This window comes from Acartia tonsa, chromosome 6, assembly GCF_053477335.1.
Source record: "Acartia tonsa isolate MP-2025a chromosome 6, ASM5347733v1, whole genome shotgun sequence".
Lineage (NCBI taxonomy): Eukaryota > Metazoa > Arthropoda > Copepoda > Calanoida > Acartiidae > Acartia > Acartia tonsa.
In genome coordinates this window covers 7,110,707-7,131,941 of record NC_137265.1, presented here as the reverse complement: position 1 = coordinate 7,131,941, position 21,235 = coordinate 7,110,707, and the positions used below count along the sequence as shown (strand labels likewise).

Below are 21,235 nucleotides of genomic sequence, written 5' to 3'. Positions count from 1 at the left end.
GTGTCTGATTTTTGATTGACTTTCTCCTCCTTCCATTGTGGGACCTATATGATTAATCTTACCTGAAATAGAGAATCTATTCATTTCAGTAATTATTGAGATCTTAAGCTTCAAAAAAAAACCTTACTACATAATATGATAGGCCGGATGGATTAAATTATTTTCAATTATATACAAGGAGAAGGCTTTGGTTAGGTTAAGTTAAGTAAAGGATAAGAAGATCCTTCACGGATTAAATTTAAAAAAAGTTGAGCATAACAAATATTTTCCTGGATGATTTATCCTGACTTGATTTATCATTATCACTAATTACAAAAAAAAATTAATAAATGAATCAAATATTAAGACTTGACACTAATACCTATTGTTTTTGTTTAAAAAGAATGCTTTTATTTATGAAACCTCAACCATTTAAAACACTGATCAAATTGGGAATCAGTCTTTTTTACTACTTTTTTCAATCACCAAACCACCCTCCCCTCCACCAAGTATATAGCTACTTTTGACATCATTTTTCTGTATTGAGATTCAAGTCTCAGTATGGTTTTAGGCTATTTTACTGCCCAACCCTTCGAACGCAAAGCGCTTTTTTGCTAGGAGCGGGGCAACATAAAATATCATCTCAATAATTATTGACCAATAATTATCCTAATTATCCATTTATTATTGCCTGGAACTATTTTGCTCTGTTGAAATAGCTAGTTCATCATGAGCCAGAATATGGACACTGTCCGTACCAACCATTACTGCACTACAGATCTACCGACCACGCAAGGATATTTTATCCTCCAACTTTTCAGCCTGTCAGAATAATCATTAGTTTAAGTAGAAAGGGATATTGAAATTGGACTGAAAATTTTCTTGTACCGAAAAACAGAATCTCTATTTTTTATTAGATTTAGTTTGGGTTATTTAAACCTTCAGTAATTAAATTCTATACTGAAGAAAGGGTAATTTTGTCCATCGTACTTGGGGGTGTACATCAATTTAGCCTCCACTGTCCCCTTATCCCTTTACATCCCTGTTGGTGAGACAAACTTAAACATATTACTTAATGTTAAAGCTTATGATTTTATCAAAACTAGCGGATAAGCCCCTAGAGGCACATAAAATGTTTTTTTTTTATTTCCAACGATAATATACATGTTAACAAATTCTGTCAGATTATTTCTGTGTTGCGCTGAAGTCTCTACAAAAATATTCTAAAAGTTCGATTTTTGTGACTTTCCTTGGGAGGGTGGTGTTACCCTCCCCCAAAATAGTTATAAACATTCCCAGAAGCTATGAGAAGCCACACTGTTAAGGAGAACCCAATCGGTTCAGCGGGTAGCGAGAACCGTCGGTACAAACAGACAGCCTACTTTGTATTATAGATTACCTTGAACAACTTTCTAGTTATTATTGAGTCAACGTTATGTATGTAGTAATGCTATTGCTGTTCAAAATATATCGAAAAATAGGCAAAATACATCCTTGAAAAAGATCAATAATACAAAGTAAGGGAGGTGACAGTCACAGAATATATTATCTTTGGGGACAGTTGATTGAATAATATATTTGTAACCAAAGTTTTATAACAACATTATCTTATTCGTTGGTTCTAAAACTGTGGGTATTTTTTTTGGTTAGTTTAAAACTAGTGGTGTCCAACTTTTTAACCAATAAGAATATCATACAGAAAAGATATTTTGTTTATCATCATTGATGATATATTTCAATTTATCGTCCATTGTTTTATCCCTTGAGACCACTATTATTGAGTCATCAAAATTTTTAGATTTACTGCAGTTCACGGTAAAATATTGCTGGTAAGCAATATTTCCAAAAATCTATTAATTTTAAAGGCTGCTAGCTGCCAAACGGCTGAACGTACAGATAATACCCGCACACCATTTTAAGCGGCATAAGAAGGCCCACAAATAATCTGGAATAGCCAAGATCTAATTATGCACAGGGAAAGCTTCACTGAAGAAAAAACGCGTAAAATAGGTCTTTTTCGCGCATTTCTCTGCACTGCGAGATTATTATGCATTATTGATTTATGGCTATTCCAGATTATTTGTAGGCCTTCTTATGCCGCTTAAAACAGTGTGTGTGGGCATGATCTGTACGTTCAGCCGTTTGGCAGCTAGCAGCCTTTAAAATTCATAGATTTTTGAAAATATTGCTTACCAGCAATATTTTACCGTGAACTGCAGTAGATCCAAATTTTTAAGTTTGAAAAAACAATGGCTAAATAGTTTTTCTTCATATAAAATATCCCTTCCTGCTATCCTCAAATATTAATATTATAATAATTTACAGTAAAAATGCACTTTTAATCACAATATGTTATTAGAACTAACTATAATCTTGATTTTCTTCTACTTTCTTATCATTATAAGTTATAGAATTTCTGTGGTTTCTGCTTGTTTTTTCCAACACATTTTTTCTAGACTCTCATTTTTACATTCTTAATTAATTATAAATATTAGTGTTAAAATAAATGTATAAGTATAGATGTATAACCCAAACAACAATTCCAGTGTTGGGGACCTTTTTTTGTCTGCTAGCAAATTGTTTTCTGGTTGTTTTTAGCGACTTGGCCTAGTTAAAGTTCCGACGCCATTGGCTGATATTCAAAGACCCAATTGAAAGTCGGCACAGGGCTCCCAACTTTTAACCCCTGACCCCTCTATTCTTTTACTCTAATGTTTTACCACTTTAAATATATTCTATAATTCTTAGCATCCACCATTTTGGATTGTGTATGTATGTATGTTAGTTTGTTGTTATATAACTTAGCTTGTCTATAATGAGGGCCGTGCCGTACTTTATATCAATTATTTTTTTTTCTTTAATTAAGACATGTTAGAATAGTCCTATTAATTTCAAACTTTGTATGATGACTCCTATAACAATTAGAAACGATTTTGAAAGCGTAGCAACTCTATAATCGTTACCAGAAAGTCCATAAGGTTTTATACAGATACAGTTAGATACACGATTGGAATGTTGTGTTGAGAATTCATTGAAATACCAAAATTTGTATTCAAAGAAAAACAAAAATTGCCATAATTTGTGTTTTACTGGTACGAAAATAAATCTGACTTTACTGTATTCAAATATATATTTTGATACGTTCATTAAAGAAAACTTTACTGAAACATTATTTGAACTTATCACTTTCGACGTAGTTTCAACTTATAATTTTAACTGCTTTAAGCAATTCTATGCTTTATTTTAGCTTTAAAGAACAATAATATATTATCAAAATGTTTTTGTTGATATGATCAGCTGATTTTTCGCTTACTGTTATACTATACGGCAGCAGACGGATTTGCTTGGTTGTAGTTTGTCGCTCTCTTTCTTTCTCTCCCTCACAGTCACCCTCTCTCTCTCACTCTCTCTCTCTTTCTCTCTCACACACACTCACTCTTTCTCTCTTTCACAGCATATTTTTCTTTCTCTGTCTCTTCCTTTCTTATACTTTCTCTCTCTTCCTTTCTCTCTCTCTCTCTCTCTCTCTCTCTCTCTCTCTCTCTCTATCTCTCTCTCTTTCTCTCTATTTCTCTCTCTCTCTCTCTCTCTCTCTCTCTCTCTCAATCTCAATCTCTCTTTCTCTCTCTCTCTCTCTCTCTCTTTCTCTCTCTCTCTCTCTCTCTCTCTCTCTCTCTCTCTCTCTCTCTCTCTCATTCTCTCTCATTCTCTCTCTCTTACTTTCTCTCTCTCATACTTTCTCTCTCTCTCTCTAACTTTTGTTCACTGTAATACTTAAAGCACATGCAAAAACTCCCATAAAATATCACTTCTACATTATAGCTAAAGTATGTCCGTTCGTCCGTCCTTTTTCAGTAATTATACGCTTATACGTTACTGTTCTCTTTTTATCTGGATATTACAAAATTATTCTTATTGAAAGAATTTGTGATTATCTAAATATAATACAAAGTAGAACGATGTCTGTCTGTCCGTCTGTCTGTCCGTCCGTCCCTTAAGATCTCGGTAACCACTGAACCGATTGGATTCTACTCTTCAGGGTATATACCTATTGGTCCTGTGGTGGTTTTAAGCTATTTTCTTGGGGGGGGAGGTGGGACACCCCCAACCCCCCCAAAAACAAAAAAAATCCCCCCCATTTTTTTTTTGATGATATACAGTTTGAAGAAGATGAGGATCCAAATTTTTTATTTTTTTTATGTATAATTGATATACAGTTTGAAGAAGATGAGGATCCAAATTTTTTTTTTTTTATGTATAATTATAATATGATGAAGATGAAGATCCACCACATGTACTACCTTATTTTTTTAATTACCTCTTGAGGCAAAGCCCCTAGAGGCGAAGCCCTCATATTCTTGTTCATAATTATTTTTTGTTACTTTAGTACTTTCCCTAAAAGTGTTAAGCGGACACAGAACCCCCATTTAAAAAAATAAATCAGAGGTAAGGGGAGGGGGGGGGGGTTGTAAGGTTATCTTTACACTGTGGGCTACAATTGAATCAAGACAAAAGTAAGTGCCGAGCCCTGGGACCTATGTAGGGTGAAAATAGACATAAATCCTTGATGATTCCAGGTGGAGACAAAATATTTTAGCGGGGTCTTTTGGTTTTTTTTCAATTTAAAGTTCTGAAAAAAAATTGAAAAAAATATGAAAATCTTTAATAAAAAACAAACAAAAAATAATTTTCAATATTTTTTTTTACTAAAAGATACAAACAACTTATATAAATACTATAAGCTTTAAAAAAATCACAATTTTTAAATTTAGACTTTCAATATAAAGATTTGTAGAAAAAACCTAACAACAAATTCTAACATATTTCTGATCAACATAGCAATAAAACGTCTTTTGCAAAATCTTTATCATCAAAAATAAATAGCACTTACTAAAGACTTTTTTTCATTTCAACTTATACTTTTCACATTAATTAACTTTAAAGATTGATTTTTTCTAAAAGAAAGGTTGCGTGATTTTTTATTCATAATTAATTGCCTAATTTTGAGATTCAGATAAAAAACCTTACTGCTTTATATCATTGGATACTCTACTAGCAGCGGCTACGCCTCTAGAGGCATATAGGGACGCTTAGGTTGGGGGGGAAGACGAACCCCCCCTTACAATTACAGCTTTTTTTAATGAAAAAGTTAAAAACATTTATTTTGGAGAGTTAATTCTCTTGGGATAGTGATGGTACCCTTCCCCAAAATAGTTATAAACCTTACCAGGACATATAAGAAGCTACCATGTAAAGGAGAACCATATTGGTTCAGTGGTTAGTGAGATCCCTTGGTGCACAAAGACTCACATAGAACGTGTTACTTTATTATAAAGATACATATATACACAGAAACTCTACAATCAGAGTATGTCTGTTTGTTCATCTGTCTGTATAAAAACATTACAGAATATATTTATTTGGTACTAGCGGCTACGTCCCTAGAGGCCTTTAGGGGCACTTGAGAGGGGAAGAAGTGGTTGAATTCTACAACTAGATTTTTATTTTAGACTTAAAAAGAAAAAGTTATTTTTTGTGTGTGAAATGGGGTCCTTTTTTAGGGGTTGATTTCTCCTAGGATGGTGGAGGTACCATCCCAAAATAAGTTATAAACCTTCCAAGAACCAATGAGAAGCTACATAGAAAAAAAAGAACCATTGATCATTTTTAATTACTATTCAGGGATCTAAAGGGATAAGACAATGATCGCTAAATTGATTTACATTCCCAAATATGATACATGGATAACCCTTCCGTATGTTTAAGTTAATGGTTGAAATGTTGGGCCCCTTAATTTAATAATCCAACCAAACAAAAATCGCAACAGGTCCCCTAAGTAGTTAAGCCAACGAATAACAAATTCCTATATTAAACTATGGGGACTAGTCTAATAAACAGACCATTGTCCCATCTCGCTCTGATTAATATATTTTTGTATCTGTATGTTACACTTACTATTTTCTTTATTTGTATTCTTTTAAACTTAAGAGCTTTACTAATTATGGATGTTGTCTTTTTCCCTTGTTAAATCCAATTACCTAATTCTGGATATTCTTTGAGGTTGATAATTACAATTATATTTTATTAAATGGAAAAAGAACAATTTAATTATAATTCAAGATAAAAATTATTTTATCACTAGCGGTTTTGCCCCTAGAGGCATCTAGGGGCCCTTGACAAGTGGGGGGAAGTTGACCCCTCCCCTACTTTCAGTTTTAGTATGTAAAAGAAAAAGTTTTTTTTAAATGTTGGGTAGGAACTAATTTTTTCTAAACTCAAAACTTCTCAGGACCATGAAAAACTTGAACCAAGAAGAACTATATCAGTTAAGCAGTTACAAAGAATCTTCGGTACCGACAGACACCCTCACACACACACACAAACAGACAGACACAGAAACTGTTACTTTTATATAAGGATTAATAGACACTAAACTACTCCTTAATATGTTGATCCTATTATCAGTCTAAAAGATAGGTCAATAAAGAAAACCAAATTGGTCCAGCGGTTAGCAAGAACTTTAGGCACAGACAGAAAAAACACATGGACATCCTATCTTTTTTATACAGGGATATAACTTTTAAACGATTGGAAAATTTTTTTTTCCAGATGATATTTCTCTCCCTACTTTAAAGCACTATTTATTATACAAAATAGATTGATGTCTGTTTGTCCATCTTTCTGATGCTTACGAACTGATATGGTTCTTTTTTTACTTTACTATGTAGCTTCTCATTGGTCCTTGGAAGGTTTATAACTTCTTTTGAGAAAGAGAAGAGAAATCGCCCCTTAAAAAAGGACCACAACACACAAAAAAAACATTTTCTTTTTAAGCCTAAAATAAAAATATAGTTGTTGAATTAAACCCCTTCTTCACCTCTTAAGTGCCCCTAAAGGCCTCTAGGGACGTAGCCGCTAGTACCAAATAAATATATTCTGTAATGTTTTTATACAGACAGATGAACAAACAGACATACTCTGATTGTAGAGTTTCTGTGTATATATGTATCTTTATAATAAAGTAACACGTTCTATGTGAGTCTTTGTGAACTATGGTTCTCCTTTACATGGTAGCTTTTCATATGTCCTGGTAAGGTTTATAACTATTTTGGGGAAGGGTACCATCACTATCCCAAGAGAATTAACTCTCCAAAATAAATGTTTTTAACTTTTTCATTTAAAAAAGCTGTAATTGTAAGGGGGGTTCGTCTTCCCCCCCAACCTAAGCGTCCCTATATGCCTCTAGAGGCGTAGCCGCTGCTAGTAGAGTATCCAATGATATAAAGCAGTAAGGTTTTTTATCTGAATCTCAAAATTAGGCAATTAATTATGAATAAAAAAATCACGCAACCTTTCTTTTAGAAAAAATCAATCTTTAAAGTTAATTAATGTGAAAAGTATAAGTTTAAATGAAAAAAAGTCTTTAGTAAGTGCTATTTATTTTTGATGATAAAGATTTTGCAAAAGATGTTTTATTGCTATGTTGATCAGAAATATGTTAGAATTTGTTGTTAGGTTTTTTCTACAAATCTTTATATTGAAAGTCTAAATTTGAAAATTGTGATTTTTTTAAAGCTTATAGTATTTATATAAGTTGTTTGTATCTTTTAGTAAAAAAAAATATTGAAAATTATTTTTTGTTTGTTTTTTATTAAAGATTTTCATATTTTTTTCAATTTTTTTTCAGAACTTTAAATTGAAAAAAAACCAAAAGACCCCGCTAAAATATTTTGTCTCCACCTGGAATCATCAAGGATTTATGTCTATTTTCACCCTACATAGGTCCCAGGGCTCGGCACTTACTTTTGTCTTGATTCAATTGTAGCCCACAGTGTTCCTTTGCATAACTCCTATGGTTTACCCTTACCTGCACCAAACCTAACCTAATTTGACTGAAGTAAAAAAAAACACAAAAAAATAACTCTCCCACAATTATTTCTGTTATATCTAAGACTAGCGGCTTCGCCCCTAGCCTCTAGGGGCTTTGCCCCAAGAGGTGATAAAAAAAATTAAGACGAAATTCGAAAAAGGACAAAGGAAATCTTCTTCAGCAAAAAAAGGACCAAGGAAATCTCAAAAAAAAAATAAATAAAAAAAAAGGACCAAGGAAATCTTCAACAACAAAGAAAAATAAAATAAAAAAAAGGACTAAGGAAATCTTCAACAAAAAATGGGGGGGGGGGATTTTATGTTTTTTGGGGGGTTGGGGGTGTCCCACCCCCCAAGAAAATAGCCGTAAACCACCACAGGACCAGTAGGTATATTCTCTGAAGAGAAGAATCCGATCGGTTCAGTGGTTACCGAGATCTTAAGGGACGGACGGATAGACAGACAGACGGACAGACACACAGACACACAGACATCATTCTACTTTGTATTATAGATTATAGGTTAGGGTGGGGGTTCTGTGCTTGACTAGTCAATTTGAGGGAAACCACCATCATTGCAAATGTAATTCTATCTTAATCTCTTTGCCTTATATAACTTTTAAAATACAAACACACAAACAATAAACCTGACATAATTATCGGAGATATTTAGAGATATGACAATGGACGATAATTTTATTTCTCGTATTCATTCGAATCCGGTGGATAAGAACCGGTTCTCATCCATACGAATAAACTATGTCTAGCATCGTATTATATCCAGCTTTCTACGAATATAAAAATCTACAATCAAAAGATTTAAACCAGTATTTTTAGTCAGTGCCTTCGGCACCTCGGGGCTAAAAAACTAGTTTTAATCTTATAATTGTACATTTTATATCCACGGAAAGCCGTTTATAATACGATGCAAGAAATAACTATTACCCTCAATGAGGAAAAGCAAAGTTACCCTTTTGTGAATTCTTCTAAAACATTAATTAACACATGTCTGTAATATTCAATTTTCATCTTTTGATTCATTAAATTGAGTGTCCAAAACGCTAATCTACCGAAGGTATAATTTTGTGCATTATCAGTTAAGATGTACATAAATTTATTGGTCATTGTCTTATCCCTTTAGATTCCTGCCTGATAAGTCTTAACTTATTAAGTCTTAGGAAGATTGTTTAAATGTCAAATTTCGTTCAAGCTATTAAAGGCTGTCTAATTTGTTAATTCTAGCTTTAACAAGGATGACAACATCCATAAAATAGAAGCTCTAAAATCAGAAGAAAAGACAAATGAGCAATAACCATTGTAGAGTGTCATAGAGCTGAATAAGCATAATTTAATTAAAACTGCTTAAATACCGGATACTTACATTTTTTAGGACTTTATTATAGGAAAGCTTTGCTTATAAAATTGTCTTAGGAATCAATACTCAATAAATCAGATGAATAGAATAATTATATCACATTGAAAAGTGTTGTAAAAAAAAATAAAAAAGTCAGCATATTTTAAATGGACGTACGGACTTTCTGGTGACAATTATAAAGTTACTACGCTTTAAAAATTGTACCTAATTGTTATACCTATAATCATGCAAAGTTTGAAATCGATAGGACAATTCTAACATGCCAAAATTATATACAAAAAGGGCTAACCGTTACGGACGGACCGACCCTAATCATAGAAAAGGCTTTGCGTTTAACATCTGTCAAAGTGCCACCAGCTTCATCAATTTCACTTCCAAGATACTCTAAGCAATTCACCCTTGCATTTCATAATCGATATATTATTATTTGGATATTGCATCAGATTTTAATGTACTTGGATAATAAAGTAATGCTCGCAACTGGCTAAAATAATAATACCCCCACCCACCCCCTTTAATCCATCCCCTATATGCCTACTGATTAATAAATGAGGGGCATGTGAGCAAGCTAAATTGACGACAATTTTACCACTGTCAATATCCACGTATATCCTATATCCATTAGAATACTAGACAGACATGGCATTGTTAATAAAATAAAGAGTTTTGTACAGAAAATATTCTCTTTTACTAAACTTAATTACAAACTTTAACTTTTTAACCTTTACCACAAATGTAAAAATTTACATCTTACATAACATGGATATTTACATAAAAGGCGCAGCAATAACAATTTATGAGAAAAACGGCAAAGTAGGGCAAGTTTTTTTTTTATTTTGAGGAAGGTAAAATGAGGGGTTTCAAAGGTTCAAGGGAGGTAATCTAATTTATTTTTAAAAAAATTTTAGGTGTGAGGAATTTCAAAGTTTTTAGGTGGTACACACCCCTTTGCCCCCACTCTTGGATGGACATCTATGTTAAAGTTATAACAATTATAGGACTTTATTCCTAAGATCTGCAAATTTACTTACATTAAAGTTACAGCCATTTTGGCAAGGGAGGGAGAGGACTTTTATTAAGTTTTGAGAGGATGGTTATTAAATTGAGTGTCTAAACGTTTCAACCACTGATTGTAAAATAAAGAAGAGGTAATTTTGTGTATCATAATTAGGGATTTACAATGTACATCAATTTATCGGCATAGATCCATGCATTTTTATGTAACTTACTGAAATGTCCGTCTGGACAGACATACCCTATATAGATATAGAGAGGCTGCGCTACAAACAAGTCTTAGAAGTTTTCTTTTCATGCTTATAAAACTTTTTAGGTTTTGTAAAGAATTCTTTTCTTTGCTGGCATCAAAAAAAGAGTTCCATGAATTTAAAGATTTATTTAGTTTAATTCAAATAATTCAATAGGGCTGGTTACTGGTTATAGTTGGGTGAAACATCAAAAGCAAATTAACAATTACTTTGTATTTTTACAATAAGATAAATAAAGTAATACGTTTTTTATAAAGAAATTAAGATCTCAATGACTCCTGAGCCGATTGGGTTCTCTATTTTAGGTAACCTTCACAGAGATCATTTGATGGTTTTAGGTTAATTTATTTTGAGATTTAAGTCTTGAGATGGTTTTAAGCTATCTTTTGCCCATCTCTGACCCTGAAGACAGAGCCTCTTAGCTACTTGTAAGGATAAAAAGAGGTTCTAGGTGTACTTAAAGGGGAGCAGGGAGGGGGGGGGGGGAAGAGTTGACCTATGTTAAATTTTAAACTTTAGTTTTTAAAAGTAAGGGAGGGGCTTTTTTTAGATTTCTCTAGAGAGGTTGTTGGTACTCTCCTCCAAAATAGTTAAAAATCTTCACTGGACACATGAAAGGCTACACTTTAAAGGAGAACCATATCGGTTTAGCGATTAGCAAGACTCTTTGGTACAGAAAATATCCTGGTACTTAAATGATATAAATGAATTATTAATTAGTACAAGTACAAATCATTATATTTTTTTCTTCATAAAATCGTCCCTTTTGGTGAATAAAATATCAGTTTTGTGGTTTCAATTTCTTGGCCATATTCAGGTTTCGCCTTAAAAAGGATAAATAAGTTTTTGAATTGATGAATGGCGATTCTAATAAGAAAGCTTTTCTACATTCTAATTTTAAGTAAAAAATCACCATTGATTCTTAAACCTTATGTGAAGATTCCTATGATGATATGGTGAAAGGTTGTCAGACAGGAAGTATGTCCTTTTGCTTTTACTTCAAAGGATAAAGTTCACAATAACACTTGCAATTTTAAACTGTGCTTAATACTCTTAAAGTATGGACTGACAAACAAAGCATTTATTGTTACCTATTAAATTTTTTACATATATGGGGGGTTAGAGGTATCTTCCCCACTCAATAAAATAACCTAAAAACACCACAGGACCAGTTGCCATATTCCCTGAAGAGTAGAGCACAACCAGTTCAGCGGTTACTGAGATCTTAAGCTTTAGACAGACAGACGGACAGACATCATTTTTCTTTGTATTATAGATTTTAAATTTACCTTATTCCTTCTTGAATCATGTTAGTGCTGAGTACAAAATCATGAATGGGGAAAGTTGATTTTAAACTTGGCCAGTCCTCTCTCCACCAAAGGGTTACATTTCTAAATTAAATCATTTATGGGGAAGGTTGAAGTCAAAGTTAGCTAGTTCTAAAGGGTGTTTAAAAAAAACCAATCGCTTCACTCTTTTCAATATAAACCCTACAGTTTTGGTCAAAAACTAACAAAAAATGACCAAAATCATGTCCAAGCAATGACAATGAGATAACAATATTGAATTTTGATTTTTACTCATTTCTCCTGAGCACTACAGCTCGAGTCCTAGCCCTTGTGGAAAATTTTTCTCTACGTGGAGAGTGCATATTTTATTACAAATTAAGACAGTTTTGTCTTTTTTTAAAAAAAGAATAAACTGTCTAAAGTACTTGAAATCTTGTAGATAGACCCCATAATGTTCAGAGTTTTTGATGGGGCTTATAAAGACCTTAATCAGATTTCTGACCCAATCCTAGCCAATTTGGCATCCAAAAGACAGGCCCATCAAACATTGAGACATGACTGCTCTGTCTTTAAAAAAAAAAGAACAAACCGTCTCAAGTACTTAAAATCTTGTAGATAAACCCCATAATGTTAAGAATTTTTGATGGGGCATGTCAATATCTTTTTTTAGACACCTTAATCAGGTTTCTAACACAATCTTAGCAATTTTGTCATCAAAAAGAAAGATCCATCACACATCAAGAACTGGAGATACCCGTCATATCTAAATGTTTGATGGGTCTGTCTTTTTAATGCCAAATTGGCTAGGATTGAGTTAGAAACCTGGTTAAGATGTCTACAGAAAGGTCTTTACATGCTCAATCAAAAATTCTATACATTATGGGGTCTATCTACAAGATTTTAAGTACTTAACACGTTTTCTTGATTTTTAATCTCCATGTAAGGAAAAATTCTACACAAGGGCTAGGACTCGAGCTGTAGTGCCCAGGAGAGGTGAGTAGAAATCAAAATTCAATACTGCTTTCTCATTGTCATTACTTGGACATGATTTGTGTCATTTTTTGTTAGTTTTTGACTAAAACTGTAGTGTTTATATTGAAAAAAGGGAAGCGATTTGTTTTTTTTAAACACCCTTTATCTATATTAAAGGGTTCTATTCCTGTACAAATTTATGAATTTGGAAGGTTGATGTCAAAGTTGACAAGTCCACCAAAAAGTCACATTCCGAAATTTTTTTATAATGGGGAAGTTTGAAGTCAAAGTTGTTCATTTTTCCTTGCAACAAATGGTTACATTTATAAATTAAATCATGAAAGGGGAAATTTTAGGTCAAAATTAGCCAATCTTCTTCACACAAAATGGTTATTTTCTGTAAAACAGTGAATTCTAATTTTTCTAGAGTATAATTTGAGCTGGTGGAATTTTAACACCTGTTTCTGGGCTGTGGCACAGCACATAAAGTCTTAAAAACTATAATTGGACTATGCTCTTACTAAAAAGTGAGTGTATTTAAACTTAAGACTTTGTGCTTTGCTTATTTACAGATACTGTCATAAAATATCGGCGTTTTCCCTCAAAGGGGCTTGTTCAGCACAAAACCTTCGCCCCTTAAATTAAAATTTTTTTCAAAATAAGGGGGAAGGTTAGTTTTCCTTTTACCTGTATATAATTTAGGCCAGGTTAGGTTAGGTTATATTGATTACTGGTTAACCACGCAGGGGTTTGCATAGAAAAAATACCACCTCCCTAATTTTAATCAATTTAAAAAATAAAGGGTGTGGGGTTGTTGTTCATTGCACAACTAACACTTTTAGGGAAAGCGCAAAATTCTTTACCTATTGACGGCCGCTGCCATTTCTCTTAGTCCTGACCAGCGACCACCGATAATATCCTCCGCTGTGGGGGTCAACTGGCAGTTTGGCTTCCATGGGCTGTAGGCAGCGGGGTTCTCCTCGGCTAAGCCCACCTAAAAATATAATGTAATGTTTTAATCATTAATTGTTTACTCTTCAATGTTTGTATTTTTTAGTAGCGAAGCTACTCTATAATTTGAAATGTCCGTCTGTCCTTTACGGTCAGACTGTCTTTAAGCAGGTTTTAGGTTATTTTTGTATTTTTCACATTTTTATCTATAACTTTGGTGTTTATGGTCTGATTTACAAAATTTCATATTCAAGTTATAGATATCAAAATTAAATTTCCCATTGTTTTGAGTATCCGTATATAATTTACTTTGACCGTCAGTCTGTTAGTCATATTACTGATATATAAGTATTAAAAAATTAAAAACAAATGTTGAAAAGGTTTTGTGATTTTCTCCCTAAATAACAAATCTTTAAATTCTTATACATAATATTTGTGCCTCGCTACTTATGGATGTTGTCATCCTTGTTTATCCTAAGATTATAATGATGCGCACTATAAGCTGCTTCAGCATTGACACAATAATGATATTTCTATATTTTGCCAATATCATCCATTGAATTTTTGTCAATTTATGTCAAGTACATGCTGTCTGTTTGACAGAATTAGAGCAGCAACTACACTACTGTTTCTTTGTGGAGATTATCATCCTTGTTTTTTCTTAAACTGAAATTTTTCCTTATTTTTTGCTGAAGTTTTATATTCTCTGTAATATAATAAACATAATCTACCTAGTATAAAAGCATGGAGGAAGGGGGCATTGGAATGTTTATTACACTAGTCCTCAAAGTTTTATAATCAAATTTCCTTATTTGTTAGATTAGGGACTTGTATTGAATGTGATTGGTTGGTTCATTAAGATTAGTGTCCAAACGTTTCAACCATTAATAAAAATCTATCGAAGGGGTAATTTTGTGTATCACCATTGAGTATCTACATCAATTTATCGGCCATTGTCTTATCCCTTTAGATCCCTGTAGGAAAGTCTTTCTCAGCAAATTTAAAAAGAACATGAAAAAAAAGCAGGAAAAAAGGTTGAATTTAAAATCTTTCAATAAAAACACAAGAAAAATCCGCAAAACAAAAAGAAAAAATCTACAAAATTATGATTACCTGCTGTTAACGATAATCTTCTCAAATTTTCAGGTTCGTCCAAGGGATTTAAAGGGATTAGACAATTGCTTATAAATTAATGTGCGTCCCCAATGATCATACCCAAAATTACCCCTTCTGTAGATTATAATCAGTGGTTCAATTTAATGAATGGACAAAACAAAATTTAATTAAAGTCCCTAAAGTTTTTAAGCAAACGAATTAGAAAACGTTATTTTAACCATGTTATATTATATGTATTTGTGATCTGAGCTAATATTTATATACCTGTTGTTCAAGATATGATCTTAAATCCCCAGGTTCGTCCACATTTCCCCACCTTCCCATAACATGTTATATTATATGTATTTGTGATCTGAGCTAATATATTTATATACCTGTTGTTCAAGATATGATCTCAAATCCCCAGGTTCGTCCACATTTCCCCACCTTCCCATAACCTGTTATATTATTTGTATTTTTAATCTGAGCTAATATTTATATACCTGTTGTTCCAGATATGATTTTAAATCCCCAGGTTCGTCCACATTTCCCCATCTTTCCGTAACCTGCGTAAAGTTAAAATTAGTTAAAGAAACCTCGCAGAAGAGGAGAAAAAATGGTATAACATTAGGTAGAATTATTCTGATTGACGTTTATTAGAAGGGAATATTAAGTCGATCGGGATACTTCGGCCAAAAGTTTTTTAATTTGTCCCCCTATTTACAAAGTCAATGACTTAAACACAACTATTGAAAGTGATTAACTGCCCCACCCCCCCCCCCCCATCTCTTGATGTTTTAGTGTTCTTATTTTAGAACTTTTCCCAGTTAACCCCTGCTAAAAATGGACAATTTTAACCCATTCCCCCCCCCCCCTCCTTATATACGCTGAAAATATATTAAAATACACAAAAATTAAAGTATGAATCATATAATACAATTAAAACATAAAATCTTTTTTTAAAATAAATTTTCCTTTTGTTAACTTTTTCATGTATAAAACCACACACAGAACTTTTTCCAAAACTGTCTGAAATGAAATTTCTAAGATATTTGTCTACAACAAACAGAAAGACAAAACATTCCTCGGCAAAAAAAGTGGTTTCCCTCAAAGTGCCCAGTTGAGGACACAAACCCCCTCCCATCTTATTTTTAAAAAATTGAAAAAAAGGAGGGGAGGGGTGGAGGTTTTTATTGTGTTTGTGTTTCAATTTGATTTCAGTTAAGTTTTGTTATTTTATACAGGTTGCCCTGCCAGGTTAGGTCCCCCGCAGGGGTTCGCCAAAATAAAAAAAATACTATATCCTTATTTAAAAAAAGTAAGTGGTAGGGGTTCTTTGCTCGCTAGTCTTTTAAGGTAAAGCACCAGAAAGTTTATACTGTCTGTGTATCAGACAGACAGTCAAACATCCAATTACTGACCTCTGGGAAAAAATAGACGTCATCAGTGTGTCTCTCATTATAGGTGATTATTATTCTTCCCTCATCTTCAGGTAAAGTCACTCTAAATAAAACAAGAATGAAACAACATCCATAAAAGCGAAGACCATAGAATTAGAAAGTCAGACAAACGAACGTTACAAAAATAGACGGACACATCTATCTTTAAACAATAATTAAAAATCTGAATCAAATTAATATGTATCAAAATAAATTGAATCAATTATCACATTCAATTAAACAAGGATGACAACATCCATAAAAGTGTCAGAATTAAATATAAAAAATATAAATATATAAGTTTTGACAAAATTTTACGTAAATTTGTTGAAAAACTGCTTATATGCAGGATAATGTTTAAGGACATACTTATATTTTTAGGACTTGATTATAGAGATGATTCGCTTATAACATTGTACATTGTTGTCCTAGGAATCAGTATTAAAAAAATCTATCAATCGGATAATTATAGTGCATAAAAATTTGTTGTTAAAATGTTAAAATCAACATGTTTAAAATGGACGTACGGACATTCTTGTAATGATTATAAAGTTGCTACGCTTTCTAAATCGTACCAAACTACTGAAATCGATAAGACAATTCTAACATGCCTAATTTACGGAAAGAGCTAACCGTTACGGATGTTCGGACGCACGGAAAGAAGGACCTAACCTAATTAAAGAAAAGCTTCGCTTTAAAAAAAAATTTATTTTAGTTTAAAGGGTCAGTAACTCTATATAAAGTGTTAAAAGACTTAAATATGTGATGTCATTGAATTTATTTATCAAGAGAAAATAAAGTCCTACTTAGGATAAAATTAGAAAATGTTTTTACTAATCTTTTCAACACACAAAATATGTCTTGTAAATCTTTGTATCCCTCCAGGGATCTAAAGGGATAAGACAATGGGCGATAAATTGATGTACAATCCCAATGTTATACCTCCTCTGTAGATTACAATTTGTGGTTGAAACGTTTGGACACTCAACTTAATAAACCAACCAATCTAAAACCATTAAAGGTCCCCAAAGTTTTTAAGCCAACAAATACGAAAACGTTATTATGGAACTTTGGAGACTTTGGTCTCCCTCACTATGTCTGTAACTATATAACAACACATCTATATTTTATTTATCTCAACTCCCCTTTATTCCCCCTCCCCTCCAACCTGCCTCTTATTTTAGTCTATTTGAACCTGTTTTTTTTTATCTTCAACCTTATTTTAAAATTTCATTCTTACATAAATGACCCCTTAAATAGTGGATGTTAATATTCTTTTTTTCTCCCCGAGGTAGTCATTTCTTCCCTTGGTATCATTTTTTTCCCCGGTATCATTTTTTTCCTGGGTATCATTTTTTTCCTGGGTATCATTTTTTCCCCGGTATCATTTTTATCCCCGAGGTAGTCATTTTTTCCCCCGAACATGGCAACCGGTGAACAGAATCTCAGTTCTGCACCACAAGCCTCGCACGACTGAAGTTCCTATGTCTATACAGTCATATTTATATGAAAATCTGAGAAAATATTTTTAGAAGATTTTTGAATTTTTTTTTGAAGATTTTAAATTTTTTTTTGGAAGATTTTAGAATTTTTATTAATTACTAAAAGAAAGCATAATTACCTCGGTGAAAAAAATTAAACCACATTTTAGCATAAAAGTTTATGAGTTTTTGTTTAAATGAGAATGATATTCCTATCCAGTTTTTTGTTTAGGAATGAATATTTTCTGGCCGAGGGAATAACTGATGGAGCGATAGTGATAGCGATAGCTGGATAGGAATACCCTATTGTCTTATCCCTTTAGATCCCTGAAAATACCACAGCTTCGATGTAAATGTAATTAAAGTAAAATGATAGAGGGGGCAGGGATTAAATAGCTGTATGTTCACCATTTCAGACATTCAGTGGTGTTTTTAAATATCAGCCAATAGTGTCGGAAATATTAACACAGCTAAGTCGCTAAGAAAGAGCAGACGTAAAAGGTCCCCACCAACAGGAACCAGGTAATTGTCTGGGTTACACATCTAAACTTATACTTTTATTGTTATTTTATCTTTTTAATAGTAAAAGCAATATAGGAAATTAAATTGTGTTTAAAATAATTGAAAAGAATAAGTGCATATAATACTCATAAATCATCATTCCCCGCTCAAAATACAATTTTCCTGAGGAAAATGAAAAATGTTAGTAGCGCCGCTACTCTATGGTTAGGTTATGTCCGTATGTCTGTCCGCTATTACATTATACTATTGTATACTGTTGATTCTACGCAGCAGATTTTAGTTGGCGCTAAGGTTCTACGCATCGAAATCGGATATTGGCTTCTGAAATTTCTTGTGAAGATTATCTTTATATGCATCTATTATATATTTCACTTCGTCAGACCTTTTTTCTTGCGTTACTTATGGATGTTGTCATACTTGTTTTTGTATTTATTTACCCCAGAAAGTCATATATATTATCTTATGTCATAAACTACGTATTAAACACAAGGAAAATTATCCGTGCTAAAAAGTCCGTATGGACAATAGTGAAAAAAACGTTATTGTGTTAAAAGTAATATTAAATCAATTAATAGGTAAACAAATCTTGCTTGTTAGCTTTCTTAAAAGGCGTAGGGAAATGTGTAGAGGGACAAAGGGTCTAAAAGAATCAGCTATGTGACGTCATAGAAATAAGGGATTATCCATCTCTTTTTTAGAGTTTTCTCCCCACTTTTCCGCTTATCTATTTTATTTTTATGACGTCACATGGCTGATTTTTAAGAAACTTTGTCACTCTACGGAGAATTTACGTTTTTATTGTGAAAATCAGCTGGATGTCTAAGCCTGTTCCTAATATGGAAATAATGGCAGTGAATTTTTGAAAGCAATATAACAAGTATAAATTTGCAGAGCCTCGGCTATGCCCAATGAGGGAAGGTAAATTTTGCTGTTTATTTCACTAGTCCCCAAAGTTTTATAATAATGATTTCTCATTGGATGGCCTAAAAACTTTGGGAAATTTTACTGATTTTTTATTAGCTGGTTCATTAAGTTGAGTGTCAACCACTAATTGTAATTTACAGAAGGGAATAATTTGGGTATCATAATTGGGAATATATATTAATTTATCGGCCATTGTTCTTAGATTCCTGGGCTAAGGCACTGAACAATTTGCCCTATTATAAAATGTGCTTTTTATTAACAATATTAAAGTAAAACAACAAAGTCACTACAAGAACAGCGTTAATGTAAGAGAATAGTTATTTCTTTCATCGTATTATAAACCGCTTTCCGCGGTTTTAATCTTATGATTGTACATTTCTATATTCGTAGAAAGTGGTTTATAATACGATGCTAGACATAGTTTTTTCGTATTGATGAGAACCGGTTCCTGTCCACCGGATTCGAATAAATACGAGAAAGATAATAATTGTACCTGTTCCATATGTCTGCCAAAGTTGTATCCCATCCAATACCTAGTGGTACCACAAGCCACGGGTAGAACTCGGAAACCAGCAAATCATGCAGTTCCTAATAAATTTACTTATCTTTTTCAACGTTTGTTTAACTTAAGAATGGATATGAATTACGTGAATTACGAGATTCTCACATATCCTGTTACCTTTGCTCCCAGATACATCGATCCCCTCCCCTGACATGGATGAAAGCGACCTAAATTGACGACAAAATTCCCCCGTATTCTTTATGCAACAAGGATGACAACATCCATAAAAGCGAAGATCTGAAACGGTATGACATACGAACATTAACTCTTATAGAGTTTCAGAACTGAATTTACAAAATAAAATGTAAGTTTTGACAAAATTATAGGAATATAATCATAAAATAATGATAATAAATAATATCACAAAAAAAATTGTTGTTAAAAAAGTTAAAAATCAACATGTTTAAAATGGACATACGGACATTCTGGTAATGGTTATAGAGTTGCTACGCTTTCTAAATCGTACCTAACTACTGCAGGAATCATAATGCAAAGTTTAAAATCAAGAACAATTCCAATTTGCCTAATTAACGATAAAAGCTATCTGTACGGATGTACGAACCGACCCTAATTATAGAAAAGCTTCGCTTTTGATTATTTAAGAAAATATTACGTTTGATTTATAGTTTCCTGAAAATGGCGCTATCATAATCAACATAACAATGATGTTCATAAGTAGCGCAGTAATAAAAAAGGTATAAACATTTATTTCCTAGTGGTACCACAAACTAGGGATGGACAGGGAGGAAGGGAGGGAACAATGGGCAATAAATTCAATTTAAGAGTTTTCAAAGAAAGGCCATGAAAACCAGATTTATCCAGAAAATTTGAAGAAAATCCTAAAGTGTTAATGGTTATCTAAATTAGAAAACTCAAAATGAGAAAAAGTTCTAAGAAAAAAAGCATTTACTTATAAATAAGCCTATCAGTACATCACAATAAAGTAAACATTCTGTAATTAATCAATAGAAAAATCGCTCTTAAAACTTCTTCATACCTTCAAAAAAATATTTGTTAGATCAAGCAGAAATAATTTTATACAATATAAATGTTTTGTCTGCTAGAAATTGTGTTAATTGTTTTTTTTTATGTCTGCTAGATTTGTAACAAATTCCATGACAATTGTGCGCCAGTACCCAAAGTCCCCAAATTCAGCCTTTACGAACATTTTAAGCTGGTACCCAAGATTTTAGACCAAAAAATATTGAATATTTGATCCATTGTCCCCTCTAACCCTCCCTGAGGGATAGAATTAAAATACTAGCGACTCCTATTGATAATTTTATAACGCAACATTATAAAAAATTAAATAAAATCAACAAGGACTAGTATGAAAAGCGCAGCAATAAAAAAATAAAAGGATCCAATGCAGCAGGCTATACCTTATGTGCGTCGTCAGTCCAATTTTGTTCAAAGGTGTTGATTTCCCAAACCATAATATCCCTAAAATATACAATATAATGAAATAAAGTGCATGATTATAATAAATGAATAGTTATAACTGTATAGATGT

At 32.6% G+C, this 21,235-nt stretch overlaps 1 protein-coding gene across 2 annotated transcripts in view; it reads right to left on the bottom strand.

The window, feature by feature from the left end:
- Positions 1-10,600: 10,600 nt before the first annotated feature.
- LOC145321695 (PI-PLC X domain-containing protein 1-like) overlaps positions 10,601-21,235 on the bottom strand; it is a 59,707-nt gene continuing 49,072 nt past the window's right edge. The window contains exons 6-12 of one of the 2 annotated variants that reach the window (XM_080163238.1): positions 21,105-21,165; positions 19,654-19,748; positions 16,216-16,297; positions 15,298-15,360; positions 13,612-13,742; positions 11,777-11,878; positions 10,601-11,311 (exon numbers count right to left, since the gene is read on the bottom strand). In XM_080163238.1, coding sequence (XP_080019364.1) covers positions 11,269-11,311; positions 11,777-11,878; positions 13,612-13,742; positions 15,298-15,360; positions 16,216-16,297; positions 19,654-19,748; positions 21,105-21,165 — 577 coding nt within the window. In that variant the 3' untranslated portion in view covers positions 10,601-11,268. Of the gene's footprint in view, positions 11,312-11,776; positions 11,879-13,611; positions 13,743-15,189; positions 15,253-15,297; positions 15,361-16,215; positions 16,298-19,653; positions 19,749-21,104; positions 21,166-21,235 lie in introns of both variants that reach the window. The other variant, XM_080163239.1, reaches the window with a different exon arrangement.